The sequence below is a fragment of the Aquarana catesbeiana genome, linkage group LG09 (assembly GCF_042186555.1).
Source record: "Aquarana catesbeiana isolate 2022-GZ linkage group LG09, ASM4218655v1, whole genome shotgun sequence".
Taxonomy (NCBI): domain Eukaryota; kingdom Metazoa; phylum Chordata; class Amphibia; order Anura; family Ranidae; genus Aquarana; species Aquarana catesbeiana.
The window spans coordinates 307,486,634-307,506,633 of NC_133332.1; the positions used below are offsets into that span (position 1 = coordinate 307,486,634).

Sequence of the window (20,000 nt, forward strand, 5' to 3'; positions counted from 1 at the left end):
GTTAAAATGCCGGCGCCGCGGAGGGGGAGGGGACGAGCGGGGCTTCGATCCTCCGCATCGCTGAACCCTGGGACAGGTAAGTGTCCGCTTAAAAGTCAGCAGCTGCAGTATTTGTAGCTGCTGACTTTTATTTATTTATTTTTTTTTTTAAATGGGAACCCAGGTTTAAGTAGGGCTGAAACAACTAATCAATTAATCGACAACTAATTGATTATGAAATGAATCGATTACTATTTTCATAATCGATTAATCGGCCAGTAACATAATGGGGTTAATAAAAAAAAAAACTAAAATGAGCCCTTTATTAGTACAAAAAGAGCAAATAATCGCTACTGTAAATATTACTTTCACAGTAAAAAAAAAATTAACCCCTTACAGTAGTGATTATTTGCTCTTTTTGTACTATAAAAGGGCTAATTTTAGTTTTTTTTAACCCCATTATGTTACTAAACGTCTTAGACCTGGTTCACATCTATGTGTTTTTTTTTGCAGAAACGCACTTCAGTTCATTTACATGGTCTCCTATGGGACACGTTCACATCTATGCTTTTTTTTCTGCTGCTGTGTATTCGGAAAGGGTCAGGGACTTTTTTTTTTAATCCAAAACGGTGCTTTTTTGGTTCAATATACTTCAATGGAGAAGCTGCAGAAAAGCATTTAATGTAATTGCATTTTTGCAGCAATTTTTGTTTTTTTTAATCTGCCCAACAACAAATTGGCCAAAAAAAATGCAAATCGCAGCAAAATCACGTGCGCAAAAATCAAAATGCACAGCAAAAAGCACGGCAGAAACAGAAAGCAAATTGCATAGGTGTGTACCGAGCCTTGTGCTGGCCACACCGATCAATTTTCCGACAAAAAATCTTTGTACATTCGCTGAAAGAAAGAATGTTTGAAATTTTTACTTGTTTTTAACATTCTGTTTTTAAAATGAATGTCATTTCTGAATGAAAACCACATCCACTGTCTGAAAATTCCTTTGACCAAGAAGTTTTCTATTTTCAAATTTTCCCGTCACTGTGGTTGAAAATGAACGTCGATTTGACCCCACTAACGATTAGAAAATCGAACGAATGTTCTTAAAATGACATTTTTTGAAGGAAGACATTGTTTTTTTTTTTTTTTTAATAAAAAAATGTGATCTCTGAGTCTGATATTTACCAGATTCACCCTTTAATAGTATATACAGTATATCTCCTCTAACAGTATATCTCCTATAATAGTATATACAGTATATCTCCTCTAACAGTATATCTCCTCTAATAGTATATACAGTATATCTCCTCTAACAGTATATCTCCTATAATAGTATATACAGTATATCTCCTCTAATAGTATATACAGTGTATCTCCCTCTAATAGTATATACAGTATATCTCTCCTCTAATAGTATATACAGTATATCTCTCCTCTAATAGTATATACAGTATATCTCTCCTCTAATAGTATATACAGTATATCTTTCCTTTTAATAGTATATACAGTATATCTCTCCTCTTAATAGTATACACAGTATATATCTCTTCTAATAGTATATATATCCTCTAATAGTATATACAGTATATCTCCTCTAATAGTGTATACAGTATATCTCTCCTCTAATAGTATATACAGTGTATCTCCCTCTAATAGTATATACAGTATATATCTCCTCTAATAGTATATACAGTATATCTCTCCTCTTAATAGTATATACAGTATATCTCTCCTCTTAATAGTATATACAGTATATCTCTCCTCTAATAGTATATACAGTATATCTTTCCTTTTAATAGTATATACAGTATATCTCTCCTCTTAATAGTATACACAGTATATATCTCTTCTAATAGTATATATATCCTCTAATAGTATATACAGTATATCTCCTCTAATAGTGTATACAGTATATCTCTCCTCTAATAGTATATACAGTGTATCTCCCTCTAATAGTATATACAGTATATATCTCCTCTAATAGTATATACAGTACATCTCTCCTCTAATAGTATATACAGTATATCTCTCCTCTAATAGTATATACAGTATATCTCTCCTCTAATAGTATATACAGTATATCTTTCCTTTTAATAGTATATACAGTATATCTTTCCTTTTAATAGTATATACAGTATATCTCTCCTCCTAATAGTATACACAGTATATATCTCTTCTAATAGTATATATATCCTCTAATAGTATATACAGTATATCTCCTCTAATAGTGTATACAGTATATCTCTCCTCTAATAGTATATACAGTATATCTCTCCTCTAATAGTATATACAGTATATCTCTCCTCTAATAGTATATACAGTATATCTCTCCTCTAATAGTATATACAGTGTATTTTCCTCTAATAGTATATACAGTATATCTCTCCTCTAATAGTATATACAGTGTATTTTCCTCTAATAGTATATACAGTATATCTCTCCTCTAATAGTATATACAGTGTATTTTCCTCTAATAGTATATACAGTATATCTCTCCTCTAATAGTATATACAGTGTATCTCCCTCTAATAGTATATACAGTATATCTCTCCTCTTAATAGTATACACAGTATATATCTCTTCTAATAGTATATATATCCTCTAATAGTATATACAGTATATCTCCTCTAATAGTGTATACAGTATATCTCTCCTCTAATAGTATATACAGCATATCCCCTCTAATAGTAAGCACAATATATCTCTCCTCTAATATATACAGTATATCTCTTCTAATAGTATATACAGTATATCTCTTCTAATAGTATATACAGTATATCACCTCTAATAGTATATACAGTATATCTCTTCTAATAGTATATACAGTATATCACCTCTAATAGTATATACAGTATATCTCTTCTGTCTGTTATTCTCAGAGTGGATTAGATCTTTTGCTCCCTAACCATATAGTTGGTTATTTATATTTACCACTGCATAGAGATATTTAAAGCGTGGGTCCACCCACACCGCCAAAAAAAAAAAAAAATATTAAAAGCCAGCAGCTACAAATACTGCAACTGCTGACTTTTAATACATGGCCACTTACCTGTCCCAGGGTCCAGCGATGTCGGCAGGGGACGCCGAGAACCCGCTCGGTTCTCGGCAGCTGCCGCCGCCATCCTAGGTGAGGGGATCAGGAAGTGAAGCGTTGCGGCTTCACTTCCCGGTTCCCTACTGCGCATGCGCGAGTCGCACTGCGCGTCCCTAGTGGTCCCCGCTCTCTCCTGGGAGCTGTGTGTTCCCAGCAGACAGCGCGGTGGGGACGGGAAGAGGCATAGACTCCCATGGGAGTCTATGCCGGAAGTGGGTGCAAATACCTGTCTTAGACAGGTATCTGCACCCCCCTCCCCCCTGAAAGGTGCCAAATGTGACACCGGAGGGGGGGAGGGTTCCGAAAAGCGGAAGTTCCCTTTTTGTGTGGAACTCTGCTTTAAGAATACATTTCCTTTTTAAAAACTTTACATATTAACTAAATTAAACACCACACTTTTTTTTTTTTTTTAAGGTTATTAACCGATTATTCGAAACAATAAAATCATTCAACTAATCGATTCTAGGGTGCCTTCTGGACTTGTCAGGGGTGCTGCACTGCATCCCATATTTTTTTAACATGATCATGAATTTCCATGGTGCAGACGGGCCAGCAGAGGACTCTGTTGTAAAATGGGTGGGGGGAAGACTGAAGACCGATATGGAAGAAGTGAACTTCTGTAGGGGTGGAGATGGTGCTCTACTGACTCAGTCGGAGCAATGGTTGGGTGATGGTGTGGGCAGATTGGAGGAGTTCTATTCTGATGCTTTCTGCCCCCACTACACCGGAAGAAGGTGGTGATCCCTTTTCTTTTGGGGTGGGGGTGGGGGGCTGGGCTGTTGCCTTTGGGTACGAGAAAAGTGGTGTCACAGGAACTAATCCTTAGACAAATAGCAGAGGAGCGGAGACAGACAGTCACCAGCTCTCTGCTCAGGGAGCCATGAGAACCGAGTGAATGGATGGGTTTGATTTCTCGGTTCTCAGTGTAGGAATCAGTGGGGAAAAAGATGCTGCATCCACCTAGATAAATATGATTGGGAAAAAAAAAAAAACAAGCAATCAATAGATAAAAAAAGTGCAAGTATAGTCCAGTGGTAATGAATTAGATGATCTCCTCATTCAAATATAAACGTGCTCTTTGTAGAAATGTCATACAATAGTGAACAAATGTTGATAGTTCTCCCAAACGATTCATACAAAAAGGTGAAGGTCCCTACTCACCAAATGGAGTTCACCCTCATTACCTTATGATAAGAGAGGTCAAATGCGCTGTATGGTCAACGTCTGGGAGAGGACCAACGTCTGGGAGAGGACCAACGTCTTGGGGAGAGGACCAACGTCTTGGGGAGAGGACCAACGTCTTGGGGAGAGGACCAACGTCTTGGGGAGAGGACCAACGTCTTGGGGAGAGGACCAACGTCTTGGGGAGAGGACCAACGTCTTGGGGAGAGGACCAACGTCTTGGGGAGAGGACCAACGTCTTGGGGAGAGGACCAACGTCTTGGGGAGAGGACCAACGTCTTGGGGAGAGGACCAACGTCTTGGGGAGAGGACCAACGTCTTGGGGAGAGGACCAACGTCTTGGGGAAAGGACCAACGTCTTGGGGAAAGGACCAACGTCTTGGGGAAAGGACCAACGTCTTGGGGAAAGGACCAACGTCTTGGGGAAAGGACCAACGTCTTGGGGAGTTCCTGCATGTACTATTAGAGTAAAAAAAAAAAAAAAAAAAAAAAAAGGAAGGGAGCTCCCAATATCCAATAAAATGCAAGTCGAGATGTAAATTTCAGGTTGTTTATTGAAAGTAGCACCAAATGGTCAAGCCAACGAATTTCAGGGGAAAAGACTCCCCCTTACTCAGGGCTGCTGCTATTTGCTATGGGCTTGATGCTGTCGCTGCAAACACAGCGCATCCAGATCTCTCCGAAATTTGGTGTCACAGACACACTAGATCTGAATCTTTCCCCGTTTCACCACCAGCAAATAGCAGCAGCCCTGAGGAAGGGGGAGTCTTTTCCCCCTGAAACGTGTTGACTTGACCATTTTTTGCTACTTTCAATAAAGAACCTCAAAATGTACTTCTTGACTTGCATTTCATTGCATATTGGGCGCTTCCTCCCTTTTTTTTTTTTTTTTTTACCTCTAGTGGAAGTGAAGACCTAAAACTGTAATGTGAAGTGTGTGTGTGTGTGTGTGTGTGTGTGGGGGGGGGGGCAGCACTCTGGTGTGAATGTAGGGCTCTGATGTGACAAAGGGAACCCCCATTTGACTGGGGGTGCCTTGGCATTTTGCATACTTCTAAAGGGTGCGCTAAATAAATTGAAACAAAAAAAAAAAAAAAAAAGAAAAGCTGAGAAATGCTGCGTTAAGTTACATAAAAAAAACGAAAAGTTTATTACTTCTTTAAGGCTGCTAAATCTGCCAGAGATGAGAGATCCGGCACTGTTGGAGCGCGCTGACCTGATGTGAATATGTCATTTATTAACAAGTCCTGTTCATCTGTGAATACAAAGCACTGGAGGTGGTGAAGGCTGATTTCTGAAGGTTTAATGCACAGCAATCCTGTAATTTCCTAATGTAGAATAAAAGGAGACAGATTTGCTGTAAATCTGAACTCCAGGTATGATCTCTATTGGTTACATTGTTACAGCCTGGCACAATGCAAGTCTGTATATCTCATACCTGAGGAGTTGCTAGGGAAGCTGACAATCACTGTAGTAGTCGGCGATCGCCTCAATCTTCCAGGTCCTGTGCCAAGCTGCTTCCCCTCTGCCCATCAACCACATGGGGTCACTTGTTCAGCACGGTGACATCACGATCTACACCTCGTCCAATCAGAAAATGCCTTGTGTTCAGCCTCTGGGCTGATCTAGACCTTCTCAACCAGGGTGCTGTCTGGGTTCCCCTGGGGTGCCATGAGCACAGGACCCAGTCTGCCCTGGATCGCCATCATGAGTTGCCATGGTGCAGGGCGCTGGCTGCCAGCATCATAACAACCAATGATGCCCTAGGGCAGTAGTTATCAACTTATGAGCTAAAGGGGCTCTCAAATGTGGCCCTAGAGATCACCAAAGGGCCACATATAAATGTTCACTATACTGTATATAACGCTTGAGAGTACGGACAGAAATTGCAGACCTAATAGAAGAAATGAGGGTCAGAGAATGAGGACAGGATACATTCATGGTTGGGGATATGCTGCAGAAGACAATACGGAACTGGGACCAGGTTACATAAGGCTAGTAGAGATCAATTCTTTGACCCTAATTAATGTTCCCACTAGAGACTGCTGAGGTCTGAGGGCCGTGCATCATATACCAAAGGGCCACATGTGGCCCTCGGGCAGCAGGTTGGGGACCAGGGATCTAGGGCCAAGGTGTAATTAGTTGCTATCGTTATGGTGTATGGCTCACCAGCCACCAGTGGCAAAGCATGACTCCAGGGCAGGCAGCATCCAGTAGAAGAAGGAAGTCTGCCTGCTCCAGACCCCCAGCACCGCCATTCCCTCTAGAGGCACAACTGGAGCCAAAACGTGGGGCTCTGAAGGGAAATTGTAATTGAGGAGCCCAGTGATGGGGGGCTGTGACTGGATTGGACTCACGAATAGGGGGGCCACTGATGTATAAGGGTGACTGATGTGATAGGAGGCATCTCATGTATAGGGGGCCTCTGGTGTGATGAAAGAAACTCTGGTGTGATTGGGAACCCCTGGAGCGATGGCAGGAACCCCTGGAGCGATGGCAGGAACCCCTGGCGCGATGAAGGGACATCAGGTATGATGGAGGAACCTCTGATGTCAAGTTAATTTCATCAAGGTGGTTGTGTGCATTGCCCCAGGCTTAGGATTCCAGTGGATAAGCAACATTCACATTTTTACATTTTGAACCGGGGTGGGGGGGCTCCAGATTTTGCATACTTTTAATGGGTGCCACAACTAAAATAGGTTGGGAAATGCTGCTCTAGAATAAGCAGTTGATGGGAGGACCTCCAGTGTGAAGGGAACATGGGATCAGGGTACATTATGGGGCACACAGCAGAGCACTATACATGGGATCTGGGCACATTATGGGGCACACAGCAGAGCACTATACATGGGATTAGGGTACATTATGGGGCACACAGCAGAGCACTATACATGGGATTAGGGTACATTATGGGGCACACAGCAGAGCACTATACATGGGATCTGGGCACATTATGGGGCACACAGCAGAGCACTATACATGGGATTAGGGTACATTATGGGGCATACAGCACTATACATGGGATCAGGGCACATTATGGGGCATACAGCAGAGCACTATACATGGGACCAGGGCACATTAGGGGGCATACAGCAGAGCACTATACATGGGACTAGGGCACATTATAGGGCATACAGCAGAGCACTATACATGAAATCGGGGCACATTATGGGGCACACAGCAGAGCACTATACATGGGAGCAGGGCACATTATGGGGCACACAGCAGAGCACTATACATGGGATCAGGGCACATTATGGGGCATACAGCAGAGCACCTTACATAGGATAAGGGCACATTATGGGGCATACAGCAGAGCACTATACATGAAATCAGGGCACATTATGGGGCACACAGCAGAGCACTATACATGGGAGCAGGGCACATTATGGGGCACACAGCAGAGCACTATACATGGGATCAGGGCACATTATGGGGCATACAGCAGAGCACCTTACATAGGATAAGGGCACATTATGGGGCACACAGCAGAGCACTTTACATGGGATAGGGGCACATGGCAGGGAAGCAGCTGTGATGAGTCCTCTTCTGGCACGCTGTTCCCCACCAGCCCTTCCTCCCCTCCTGTCCATCCCAGTTGATGCCACATACAAGCACGGAGGATGGACAGGAGGGGAGGACGGCCCTAGCATGATCACAGCTGTTTGCCTGCGTAGCTCTGCATGTGTCAGCAGAGGGGATGCGACCAACCCATCAGCTGCCTGCGATTGATGTGTAGATCATGGCAGAACCCCAGGGGACCTGTCAAGGAACCCTGGTTGAGAATCTCTGCCTTTGATCCAAGAAAAAAAAATTTAAAAAGCTGACTGACGCTCTAAGATCCTTGAATCTTTATTGTTCCGGACAAGCAACACAAAGCAAGGCCTAGAACCTCCACATTTGATGAGTGTCACCCAACATTGGGCTTAGGGCCTTTAAAAAAAGGAGGAGGCCCTTTTTTTCTTTGTCTGGAACAATAAAGTTTTCCTTGCAAAGGATTTTATGGTGTGCTTCCGACTCATTTTTCTTGGACCTGTGATAGTTTTTGGCACCCGGCTAGCCAAGACGATAACCCGGAATACTGGGCTTTGGAGCAGCCGACAAGCTTGTTTGCCTTTATACAGTTCACTCCTTATCTGGCAGATATCTGATCTCAAGAATTATAAAAGCACAACTAGCACCAGATATAGTTTTCATATGAAGTACATGCAGGTCAAGTAATGTGCCAGTCTATGACTGCCAGGTATCTATTACCTCTCACAGAGATCATAGTACTCCCAACCGAGAATGCCCTCATCTGCTTTTCTCTCCAGAAAGAGGGCACCATCTCTGTTCCATCGTCATCCATGGTCACATCTACTTGATATGCCAGCTCAGAGATGGCACAATCATGTAAATCCTGGAGTCTGAGCAGTTTTAGGCCGTGTTCGCCAACGTTTGAGACAGATCAGCCCCTAACCCATAGCCCATCTCCAGACTTGCTCCTTTCAATCCACACAGACAACCCAAGTGCCGCCGACCACAGCCCGCCACCACTTACTTTTGACAGATCAGCCCCCTTCTGCAGCCTCCCACCTTGTGGCTGGCTACAAAAGTAAGAAATGTTTGCCCATCTGATCACTGGCGGGAAGAGAGAGACTGAGGAAATGGTTCCGCCTGCCTGCAGCAGACTGATATTCTTTCAAATTGCACCTCTCAGCCTTGGTATATTCACTTGCCTGGAGCTCAAGGGCTTCTTTTCATAATACCATTGTAGTATATTGTGACATGTCAGGAAATTTATTCAGTTACTCATCAGTCTGGTCTAAAAATAAATGCAAACTAAATATTTGAATATATTATATATTATATTTAAATATCTAGTGGCTTATCTACCAATTGCTATACAGAATACAATAAAACAACACGCATTAAAAAGCAAATAAAAAAAATATAATCACCAAAAATTACCACCCAGGCCAATCCTGGCCTTTCTCTCCTACATATAAAAATAATTTTTTTGCTAGAAAATTACCCAGAACCCGCAAAATGACAGTGTTTACATCTGCCAGAACCGAAAGTGATGTCATGACGTCGCTTCGGCCTCCCAGGGTCATAGAGATGGTCAGGGACCTTCTGGTCCACAGCCAGCTCTATGGTAAACCGCCGCCACTGGCGGATTCATTCTCCAGTACCCCGATCGCATGGGAGAGGCCAGAGAAGAGCCGGAGGGCGACATTGGACCAGGGTGACGTCCATCATAAGAGGCGGCACTTCGTATGACAGCAGCCGCCGGGTAAGCGGGAGTTTCCTGCTCTGTGCAATACGGCAGCTTTCACCCCCACCCAGAGGACCCAGCGGTGGGATCCATGGTAGGGCCAGCCCTGGCGGCTCCCCCTCTGCCTCAGCTCGCCTGCCCAGGATCCCCCCCGCAAAGCAGCCCCAGGGCAGGCGGCCTACTGGGAAATTTCCCTCTATCCTGGTAGGCCAGTCCGGCCCTGTCTGGATGATGCCTGCAGCTGCATCCATCAATCAGATATCTCCACTCGAAGTATGGACATCATATGACGTCCTACAGGCGGGAAGTGGTTAACCCATTCCTGGCCACAATCTGTAGATTAACAATCACAAGTACATCACCCAGTGCAAAAAGAATATTGATCTGTATTTCACTGTAGAACTAGGAGCAGGCACCTGTGCACAAGCCTTGTTCTGAGACCACGCAGTCATTGACAGCTGATAGTCTAAAGCAGGGGTGTCAAACTCAATTTCACTGCGGGCCGAATCAGCATTATGGTTGCCGTCAAAGGGCCAGTTGTATCTAGATGTCCGGAGCACCTCACTTCCCTTTACATCAGATGTCAAGAGTCTCCCAGTCTCCCTTAAATCACAATGCACTCCCCTTACCTTGTGCTTCTGCTGGGAAGAAGCTTCGGCCAGAGCTGGGAAGCAGAATATGCAGGGTCTGGAGGAGGACCAGAGGAGGGCTGGAATTAGATGCCAGAGTCTGCTGACTGCAGAGACCCAGGGGAGGCAGAAAGGAAGGGATGCAGAAAACGCAGGATCTGGCGGAGGAGTTCTGTCCTTCTCTCTGCTGCTGATTGCTAAGACAAGGTGGGTGCAGAGAAGAGGGGGGATTGCCACAGCTGCAGGAGGTGCGAGGGCCACATAAAAAGGCCTGGCCACACATGTGGTCTAAAGTAATGACCAGGAACACATCAGCTTGGTTCCTGACCATGATAGTCAATCATAAAACAACCAAAAAAAAAAGAATTTTAAAGTTCTAAAAACTGTGGTTTAATATGTTAAAATATTCCTTTCCCGGTTCCTTTCTATCCCTCATCAACACGCTAATGACATTTTCAAATAAACCCTTGCCCTTCCCATTACATACTTTATTTTAGATTCAGTGATATCATCGCTGGGTCCCTGTGCTGCTCCATGCAATGCAGGCTGGCTGGTAGGAGGGGCTGGCAGGGTTCTGGACATAGAAAAAGTGTGTGTGCCGCTCAGGCTCGATAGGGAGGAGGTCCTTAGACAATGCGTCCGCAGCTGCTGCTAGAGTGCTGACAGGGGAAGGAACCCATCCTGGCTCCTCCAAGAGTTCGAGGAAAGAAGGGTGACCCCCCCTGGAAGTCACACATCTATGGTGTCCTACTACGATGAATGGAGTGGCAACCTCAGCCTGGACTCCGACCAGGCCACGCCCCCAATTCGTTTTACTCCTTTCCCGGAGCTTAGTCCTGGGGGGGGGGGGGGGGGGGGGGTCTGTACACAGCTTCCTGAAAACATCACAGTACCCTCAAAAATTCAAGAGAATGTCCAGCGTTTCAGGAACAGGTTTCCTTGATCACAGCACTCTGCCTCAGTACTCCTCTCAAGAGCTCTCAGCTCTGATGCAAGCAGCAGAAAAAGGACTAGATAGCCGAGTTCCTTCACCAGAAAAGCACACATTGTTTACCATTACCTTATACATTCTGTAGCATTCCTTACCTTGAGACAGCTCTCGATCGATCGGCGGGACGTCATCGGATAGGTTAAAATCGAGGGATCCTTCTGTAATCTCCACCAGGTCTTCATCGCTGGTGTTGCTCTGGAAACTGTTGAGGCTGGCTCGGGAGAAGCCTTTGTTATCCATCCTAATCGTACCTTAAAATATAGACCCACAGAGCTGACAATCTACAAAACAAGCACAGCCAGGAAGAGAAAAGACGAGAAAGACGAGTGAATACTTTTTTGCTATAAAAAAAAGGTAGGAACAGAAAAATATTAATGCACACCTGCAGGTGAACAAAATCCACTTGTAGTCATAAACATTTTTTTCCTGCTGAAGAGCATTCCGAGAGGCACACAGGTAACTGACACTTGCATAATAAAGCCACCGATATAGAAGGAAGGCGTGGAATGTTTACAGCTTGGCTCTTAAAAAAAGGAATTGAATTCTGGAGGCCGTAACCATAAAAGAAAAAAAAAAAAAAGGGGGAAGGACAAGTCACCGGTATTCCCTGTGCTTTCCCCTCAGCTGATCTTTTCTCCATTACTGATTTACCATGTCTTTTGTCTGCAAGGAGCTGGCCATCTTGGTAAAAGCAGGGCTTTATTTCCTCCCCCCCCCCCCTCCCGGGTACAGCTTCCCCTCCAGCAAGGAGAAAAGCGAGCAACACAGCAGTGATAGCTCAAAATCGCGCTTCAAATATGGCAGTCACAGGCAGATGATCTCATACTGCAGACATACAGCTATGAGGCTCAAGGCACAGGAGCAGGGAGACCCTTGCACTGCAGCTCCTCAGGTACAGCTTCCCCTCCAGCAAGGAGACCAGAGAGCAGCACAGTAGAGACTAGACATCAGATGTAGCAGTGCCTTAGATGATCCCATACTGCTAATATACAGCTATGAGGCTCAAGGCACAGAAGAAGGGAAATAGTTGAATTGCAGTTTCTCAGATACAGCTTCCCCTCCAGCAAGGAGAACAGAGAGCAGCACAATAGACTATGGGAGTTATTTACGGAAGGCAAATCCACTTTGCACTGCAAGTACACTTGGAAGTGGAGTCGCTCTAAATCTAAGGGGAAGCTCTGCTGATTTTATAATCCAATCACGTGCAAGCTAAAATGCTGTTTAATTTTCCTTGCATGTCCCCCTCGGATTTACAGCAACTTTACTTTCAAGTGCACTTGCAGTGCAAAGTGGATTTTCCTTTAGTAAATAACCCCCTATATGTCAGATGTAGCAGTGCCTTAGATCAGTGTTTCTCAACCTTTTTTTCAGTCAAGGTACCCTTTAAAAATTATGGACTGTCTTGAGACACCCCATTCTAAAAATTTAAAGTGACTGTAAAGGCCTTTTTTTTTTTTAAATAACAAACATGTCATACTTACCTCCACTGTGCAGCTTGTTTTGCACAGAGCTTCTGGGGGTCCCCTGGCAGCTCCTCCCCACATCTGATAACCCCCTCTGAGAAGCGCTTCCCTGAGGGGGTTACCTTGCGGGCTCGCTCCCGAGTCCAGCATTTGCGTCTATAGACACAGAATGCCGAACTCAGCCCCGCCTCCTGGTCATTGTATTTGATTGACTGCAGCGGGAGCCAATGGCTGCGCTGCTATCAATCTATCCAATCAAGAGCCAGGAGCCCGTGGAGAGAGAGACAGCGCGTCCCCGCCGACTGAATGAAGGGGTACAGGTAAGTAAAACGGGGGGGGGGGGGGGGGGGGGCCTAGGGGGCCGGTGACTGCCAGGTGTTTCTTCACCTTAATGCATAGGATGCATTAAGATTAAAAAAAACACAAACCTTTACAACCCCTTTAAAAACTATTCTAAAAGGTTTACATAATGCAGCAACATCCACACAAGTAGGAAACCCAACATTAGGAGGTTATTTATTCTTCCATAGCAAATGCATTTTGCAAAGAGGTACTGACTAGTATTCCAAAGTTTCTCTTCTCCCTCAGTTTTTCTCCGTCAGTCAGCTAATGTGACCCAAGCGTTGATGGAGAGGGGCAGGGGAGGGTCAAACAAGGATGCTATGCAGGCGACTGACATCCTCCTTTTCAACTGATGGTGCCATTGCTAGAAGGTTGTAATGGTGCACAATGAAAACCTGTGGCTTGGTGTAACTAAAAGGCAGCCTTCGTCCATCCACTGGATCATTTACAATTTTGGTCAATTTTTAGACATTTTGCCAAGGCACCCCTGAATAAACCTCAAGGCACCCTGGTTGAAAAAGGCTGCCTTAGATAATCCCATACTGCCAATTTACAGCTATGGGGCTCAAAGCACAGGATCAGTGAAATAGTTTAACTACAGTTTCTCAGATACAGCTTCCCCACCAGGAAGGAGAACTGCACAGTAGAGACTAGAAGACAGAGAGGTAGCAGTGCCTTAGATGATCCCATACTGCCGATATACAGCTGAGGATCAAGGCACAGGAGCAGGGAAATAGTTGCACTGCAGCTCCCCAGGTACAGCTTCCTCTCCAGCAAAGAGAGCAGAGAGCAGCACAGTAGAGACTAGAGGTCAGAAGTAGCAGTGCCTCAGATGATCCCATACTGCTGATATACAGCTATGAGGCTCAAGGCGCAGGGGAATACTTCCACTGCAGTTTGTAGGGTACAGTTTCTCCTCCAGCAGAGGGAACAGTGAACAGCATAGTAGAAACATCATCAAATCTGGCAAGACTAGCAGTCAGAGGCAGGAGTGCCTGAGATCAGTCTTTTTTAACCAGGGTGCCCAGGCACCCTGAGGTGCCTTCAAGTTTCTTCAGGGGTGCCTTGGCAAAATGTCCAAAAAATTCCCCAAAATGTTATGCAAGCTGAGGTAGATCACCTCTAAGGTTGGGTGTCCTACATTTGTGGATGTTGCTGCGTTATGTAAAATTATTAGTTTCATGTTTTACATTTTAGAATGGGGTGCCTTGAGATTGTGCATACTTTTAAAGGCTGTGTTGACTGAAAAAGTGTTGAGAAACACTGCTTAGATGATCCCATACTGCAGACATAAAGCAATGAGACTTGATACACAGGAGCAGGGGAATACTTGCACTGCAGTTTGTCAGTTACAGCTTCCCTCCAGCAGATAGAACAGTGAGCAGCACAGTACTGACATCACCAAATCTGGTAAGACTAGCAGTCAGAGGCAGGAGTGCCTCAGATCAGCCTTTTTCAACCAGGATGCTCAGGCACCCTGAGGTGCCTTCAAGGTTCTTTAGGGGTGCCTTGGCAAAAGGTCTAAAAGATGTACCAAAATTGTGGGGTGGATCAAGCCTGCTTTTTATCTACACAAAGCCACAGATTTTCTTTGTGCACCATTACAACCTTTCAGCTGCCACTGTCCTAACAACCAATGACATAATCAATTCATAAGGAGGACATCAAGTGCCTGCACAGCATCCTTGCTTGCCCCACCCCTGCCCTCTGTCAGCACTGGGGTCACATCGACTGAGTGAGAGAAAAACAGAGGGAGATCACCTCTAACTTTGGGTGTCCTACATGCATGGATGTTGCTGCATTATGTAAAACTATTAGTTTGTTTTTTTTTAATTCTAGATTGCGGTGCCTCAGGATTGTCCATAATTATAAAGGGTGCCTTGACTGAAAAAAAAGGTTGAGAAACACTGCCTTAGAAAAACCCATACTGCCGATATACAGCTATGAGGTTTAAGGAACAGGAGCAGGGAAGTACGTGCACTGCGGATCCTCAGGTACAACTTTCTTTCCAGCAAGGAGAATAGTGAGCAGCACAGTAGAGACTAGAAATCAGAGGTAGCGGTGCCTTAGATGATCCCATACTGACGATATACAGCTATGAGGCTTAAGGCACAGAAGCAGGGAAGTGCTTGCACTGCAGTTCCTCAGGTACAGCTTCCCCTCCAGCAAGGAGAACAGTGTGCAGCATAACAGACTAGAAGTCAGAGGTAGAAGCGCCTTAGATCAGTGTTTCTCAACCATTTCTTAGTCAAGGTACCCTTTAAAAATGATGGACGGTCTCGAGGCACCCATTCTAAAATGTAAAATCTATGCTAATAGTTTTGTATAGCAGCATCCACACATGTAGGACACCCAACATTAGAGTCAATTTATTCTTCCAAAGCAAATACACTTTTGCAAACTGGTACTGACTAGTACAGTGTTTCTCCACTCCAGTCCTCAAGGCTCCCCAAGAGGTCATGTTTTCAGGATTTCCCTTAGATGAAATGGCTGTGGTAATTACTAAGGCAGTGAAACTGAACAAATCACCTGTGCAAAATAATGGAAAGCCTGAAAACATGATCTATTGGGGTGCCCGTGAGGACTGGAGTTGAGAAACGCTGGTAACTTACTAGTTACCAATGTTTCTCTTTTCTCATCACTCAGCTAAGGTGCCCTCAAGACGGTTGTAATGATGCCCAATGAAAACCTGTGGCTATGTGTAACTAAATAGCAGCTTTATCTACACGCCAGCTTGTATTAAAGTTTGGGCAATTTTTAGGCATTCTGCCAAGGCACCCCTGAAGAAACCTCAAGGCACCCTGGTTGAAAAAGGCTGCCTTAGATGATCCCATACTGCCAATATACAGCTTTGAGGCTCAAGGCACAGGAGTAGGGAAATACTTGCACTGCAGCTCTTCAAATACAGTTTTCTCTCCAGCAAGGAGAACAGTGAGCAGCATAACAGAGACTAGAAGTCAGATGCAGCAGTGCCTTAGATCTCCCACTGCAGATATACAGCTATGAGGTTTAAGGCACTGCCATCTTCCAGGAGAAATTCCAGACAAAAAGGTAAATCTTTTAAAAAGGTACTGCATGGGCATAATTACATTTCTAAATAAATCACTTTAACATCACGCTTTGAGTTCAAGTTCACTTTAACAACAGAATGCAAAACGGTTTCTTTATTAGCATTACCTTTGCATTAGTTACTGGATGTGATAAAGTTAACAAAGAAATTGATTTTAGCCAGGGTGACTTATTCAGAAAAAATCTTGTGCAGTCTCGCAGCGCTTTGTCACCAGCAGTTCCACCCTTGTGAAATGGAAATGTGTGTCCTCCACCTTCAATAACAAAAATCACACTTCCCAGATAATTAGACCCCAATGTGCATTTATAGGAGTCACTATGTGCTTCTGGCAAGTTGCTGATGTGAAGAGAACCACAGGGTCTTCCAGAAATTTAAAGTGGAACTAAAGGCACAAATACTTACCTTGGTTTCGATGGTCTGTTGCCTGGAAGGTCCCTTGTTGGTATGGCATCCTCTCTCTAAGTTCTCCCAGGTGCCAGACTTGGCTGCTCTGGAAAAAGACGGTGTAGCTGTTTCAAGGAGCTCAATACAGGAACAAAAATGAACTGCATTGTTGAGTTGCCAGTAAGAAGCCTTTACTGCACCAATGCCACCAAAAAAAAGCCCGGCTACAATATGCTGAGCCACAACACCTTGAGACGCCTCAAAGCTTCTGGCACACTGTAATCTGGAGTGACGAGAACAAAATAGAGCTTTATGGTCACAACCATAAGCGCCATGTTTGGAGCGAGGCCAACAAGGTCTATAGTGACAACAATGCTATCCCCACTCATGTTGTTTTCTTTTAAAATGGTACATACCGTATATTACCAAACCTCCAAGAGAATGCAAACATTTGAGCACAACTTTATACCATGACCTGGATATATGGTTGTAGCACCCTGGTGTTTAGACAGGGTGGCTACCAAATTTAGTTTGCCAGGTGGTAAGTGACCTGGCTAATTGTTAGAAGATCCACTTATTCCTCCCCAACTCTGGAATTGATGCACCTCTCTCTTCTGTAACTGGGTGGCACTGTTGCTGGCGACATTAGATTAACAAGGGCATAGCAAGGTCAGTCTAGGAATGGATGGGGTGTCTCAGCCAATTGGCAGGGTTTTCTTTGGCCCCTTGGCCTGCTGAGAGAGCCTATTTATTTGAGTGAAGTCAGGTGATCGCTGTTCTGTGCCACCTGGACGGCTGTCTGGGTGGACGTGTGTTGAGCCTCCCCGGGCTTCTAGGCCGGAGCCTGAGGTCTAACACCTGGCTGCTAGGCTGCCTTAGGGCCTATCCAGGAGCAGGAAAAACAGCGTAGAGTTTGGGACTGCAGGATTGGAGTCCAACTGAGTTCCAGAGGTCTAGTCAGAGGGTGAACCAGGTAAAGGGGAAGCAGCCACCACTAAGGGACCATCCACCTTATTACCAGGGACTACTTTGAGGAAGCCTGAAGAAGTACCAGAGCAGTCTTCTCAACAGCCCTGGACAGTGAAGAAGTGGGAAAGCTTCAGCAAGTGCCAAGCTATGGATCTAGCGGGTTAGCAGGGGTGACGCTTCAGGAGTATACAGCGGGTTAGCTGTGGAAGAGCTCAGGGGATCCAGCAGGCAGCTGGGATCTGGAAGTCTAGTTAAAGACCGGGAGCTCAGTGAGTGAAGACCTTCAGAGGGATACTGTGAGATAAGAGAAGAAACGTACTGTTTCGCTAAGATCTATGTGTGAAGATCTTTGGAAACTGTTACAAGCTTAGTTGCCACAGGAGACAGCGGTCCTGCCAATACAGAAGTTGCATCCGGCTGGAGGCTTTGAACTCCAGATATCTGAGGGCACTGTTGGTGTACCTAATAGACGGGTGGTCCTCCAGAATGCCTACTATTTAGTTCAATAGCTGTCTGCCTATTGTGTCTCTGAGTCTGCTAATTATTATTGCATTTACCTAAGGGTGTCCTGGCCCTAACCCGCTCTCCCACAGTTCTCGTTAAGAGACAATAAATCTCTTTATTCGCATTCAAAAATTGGCTGGCGCCCATCATTTCATCTTGCATCACACCCACCATGCCCGGTAACCCACTCTACGAAGACGGAGGTCAGCTCTCCCTGACTCTGGAGGTCACCATTAGGCCTCTAGGGGTTGGGGCCATTGCTACATACAGTAGTTAGGATGAAAAAAAGACACAAGTCCATCTAGTTCAACCAATAGAACAGGAGAAACATGAACCTTCATAGACAGCCTAGATATAGGCCTTATTCACACAGGCATACTTAGCTGTCCACCTGTTCAAGGGTTGTGTTTGCCCAGATTGGGAATGCACAGGTGTTCTGTACATCCCTGTGGAGGCAGTCCTATTGATGTTAATTGGGGGGCAGCAGCCTTTATGGACAATTTGATACCCATTGCAAACGCACACTGTCTGCGCTCGGGGACAGGCACCGCACCCAAATTGGAGCAGTGGCTGTGTCCATGCAGCCACCAACGCTCCACTCACACTCCAAAGTTGTGCGATTTACATTGCGACACATACACTACAACTTTGGATGGGTGCGTCTTTGATACGACTGAGCGTTGCTGTTGCATTAATAACCTCAAGATGCGAATTTCATGCTACTTCTGAGAGTTTACATTGCAGTCTATGGCACTCCAGTTTCACGAAAGTCACATAAAAGCAGTGCAGGAACCTCTAAGTGGCATGGATTGGAATGGCTTCCAAATACGCATACATGGACTGCGACTTGTCATGCAACTTTATGGGGTTGATTTACTAAAACAGGAGAATCTGAAACTGAAAAATCTGGTGCAGCTCTGCATAAAAAAAAAAAACAATCAGCTTGTAGGTTTTAGCCTACGCTCACATTGGGCCGATTTGGCATGTGATTTGACACGACAAATCGGATCCAATTGTCAAGAATGGCCTACAGTGAACAATTTGGCATTCAATTTGACACGACAAACCGGATCGAATTGCCGACAATGGCACCGTCTGAATGTGTGCGACGCTGCCCCGATTCCAAAAGTAGTTCCTGCACTACTTTCGGCGTCTTCGGGGGGAGATTTGAATAGACATCTGTGCATGAACCCGCACTGATGTCCATCAAATCGCCCCCCCCAAGTCAGACTGAAATGCGTTCAGCTGAACTCCCAGGATTTTGCACGCTGTAGTTTTAGTAAATCAACCCCCTATGTCTCCAAAGTCACATGACAAGCCCTATTGACATGAATGAGACTGCCTGCACTGGGGATGCACGGAAAGCCACAGGAGACCCTTCACAGAGACTCTGGGCTTTACATGAAAACATTCGGGGGGGGGGACGCCGTGCATCTCTTCACATCAGCAACTTGCCGGGAAGGCCCGCTGACCTCAGTAAATGCACACTGAGGTCTAATTATCCGACACGTCTGAATGTTTCTACTGGAGAACACGGATTTCCTTCTACATGACAGTGGAATTGTATGGCGACCCGAACGCCACAAGACTGCACAGGATCATTGTGGTGGATGCATTAGTACATCTTATACTGTCCAAAGTTCCTTCTTTTTCTTCAGAAATAATAATCTATCGCTCTCCACTTATTACCGAGGAGAAGTTACAAGACCAGAGGAAGGAAAAGATGTTTCCTGCTTCATCAGAAAAAAGCTGACACAACTTCACAAGAAGAGAGATCGTCCTCCCCGTCCACCAATCAGGGGGGGCCACGAGACGTTATCACTCACACCGTGTGATCCTGAATCACATTACTCCTCCGCGTTACTCATTTCTCTTCCCAATTAACAAAACCTCATTTACAAAAAAACACATTTATGTCATTCCAAAAGTCATTTTCATTCTTTTTTTTTTTTTTTAAAGTGGTTCTAAAAAGGCAGCATTTTTTTATATTAATGCATTCTACGCATTAACACCTTCCTGCCCAGCCTATAGCAGAATGACGGCTGGGTGGGGGTCTCATTGTTGTGACTAGAGGTCACATGACGTCCTTCAGAAGATGCCGCTCGTGCCCCCGCCAAGGGCTCGCGGCGATCGGTGGTG

General features: G+C 44.9%; 1 protein-coding gene across 2 annotated transcripts in view; it reads right to left on the minus strand.

The window, feature by feature from the left end:
* Nucleotides 1–20,000, minus strand: part of CLCN5 (chloride voltage-gated channel 5) — an 83,818-nt gene that overhangs the window by 52,835 nt on the left and 10,983 nt on the right. The window contains exon 3 of one of the 2 annotated variants that reach the window (XM_073600582.1): nt 11,225–11,380. In XM_073600582.1, the coding sequence (XP_073456683.1) occupies nt 11,225–11,369 (145 nt within the window). In that variant the 5' untranslated portion in view covers nt 11,370–11,380. Of the gene's footprint in view, nt 1–11,224; nt 11,411–20,000 lie in introns of both variants that reach the window. The other variant, XM_073600581.1, reaches the window with a different exon arrangement.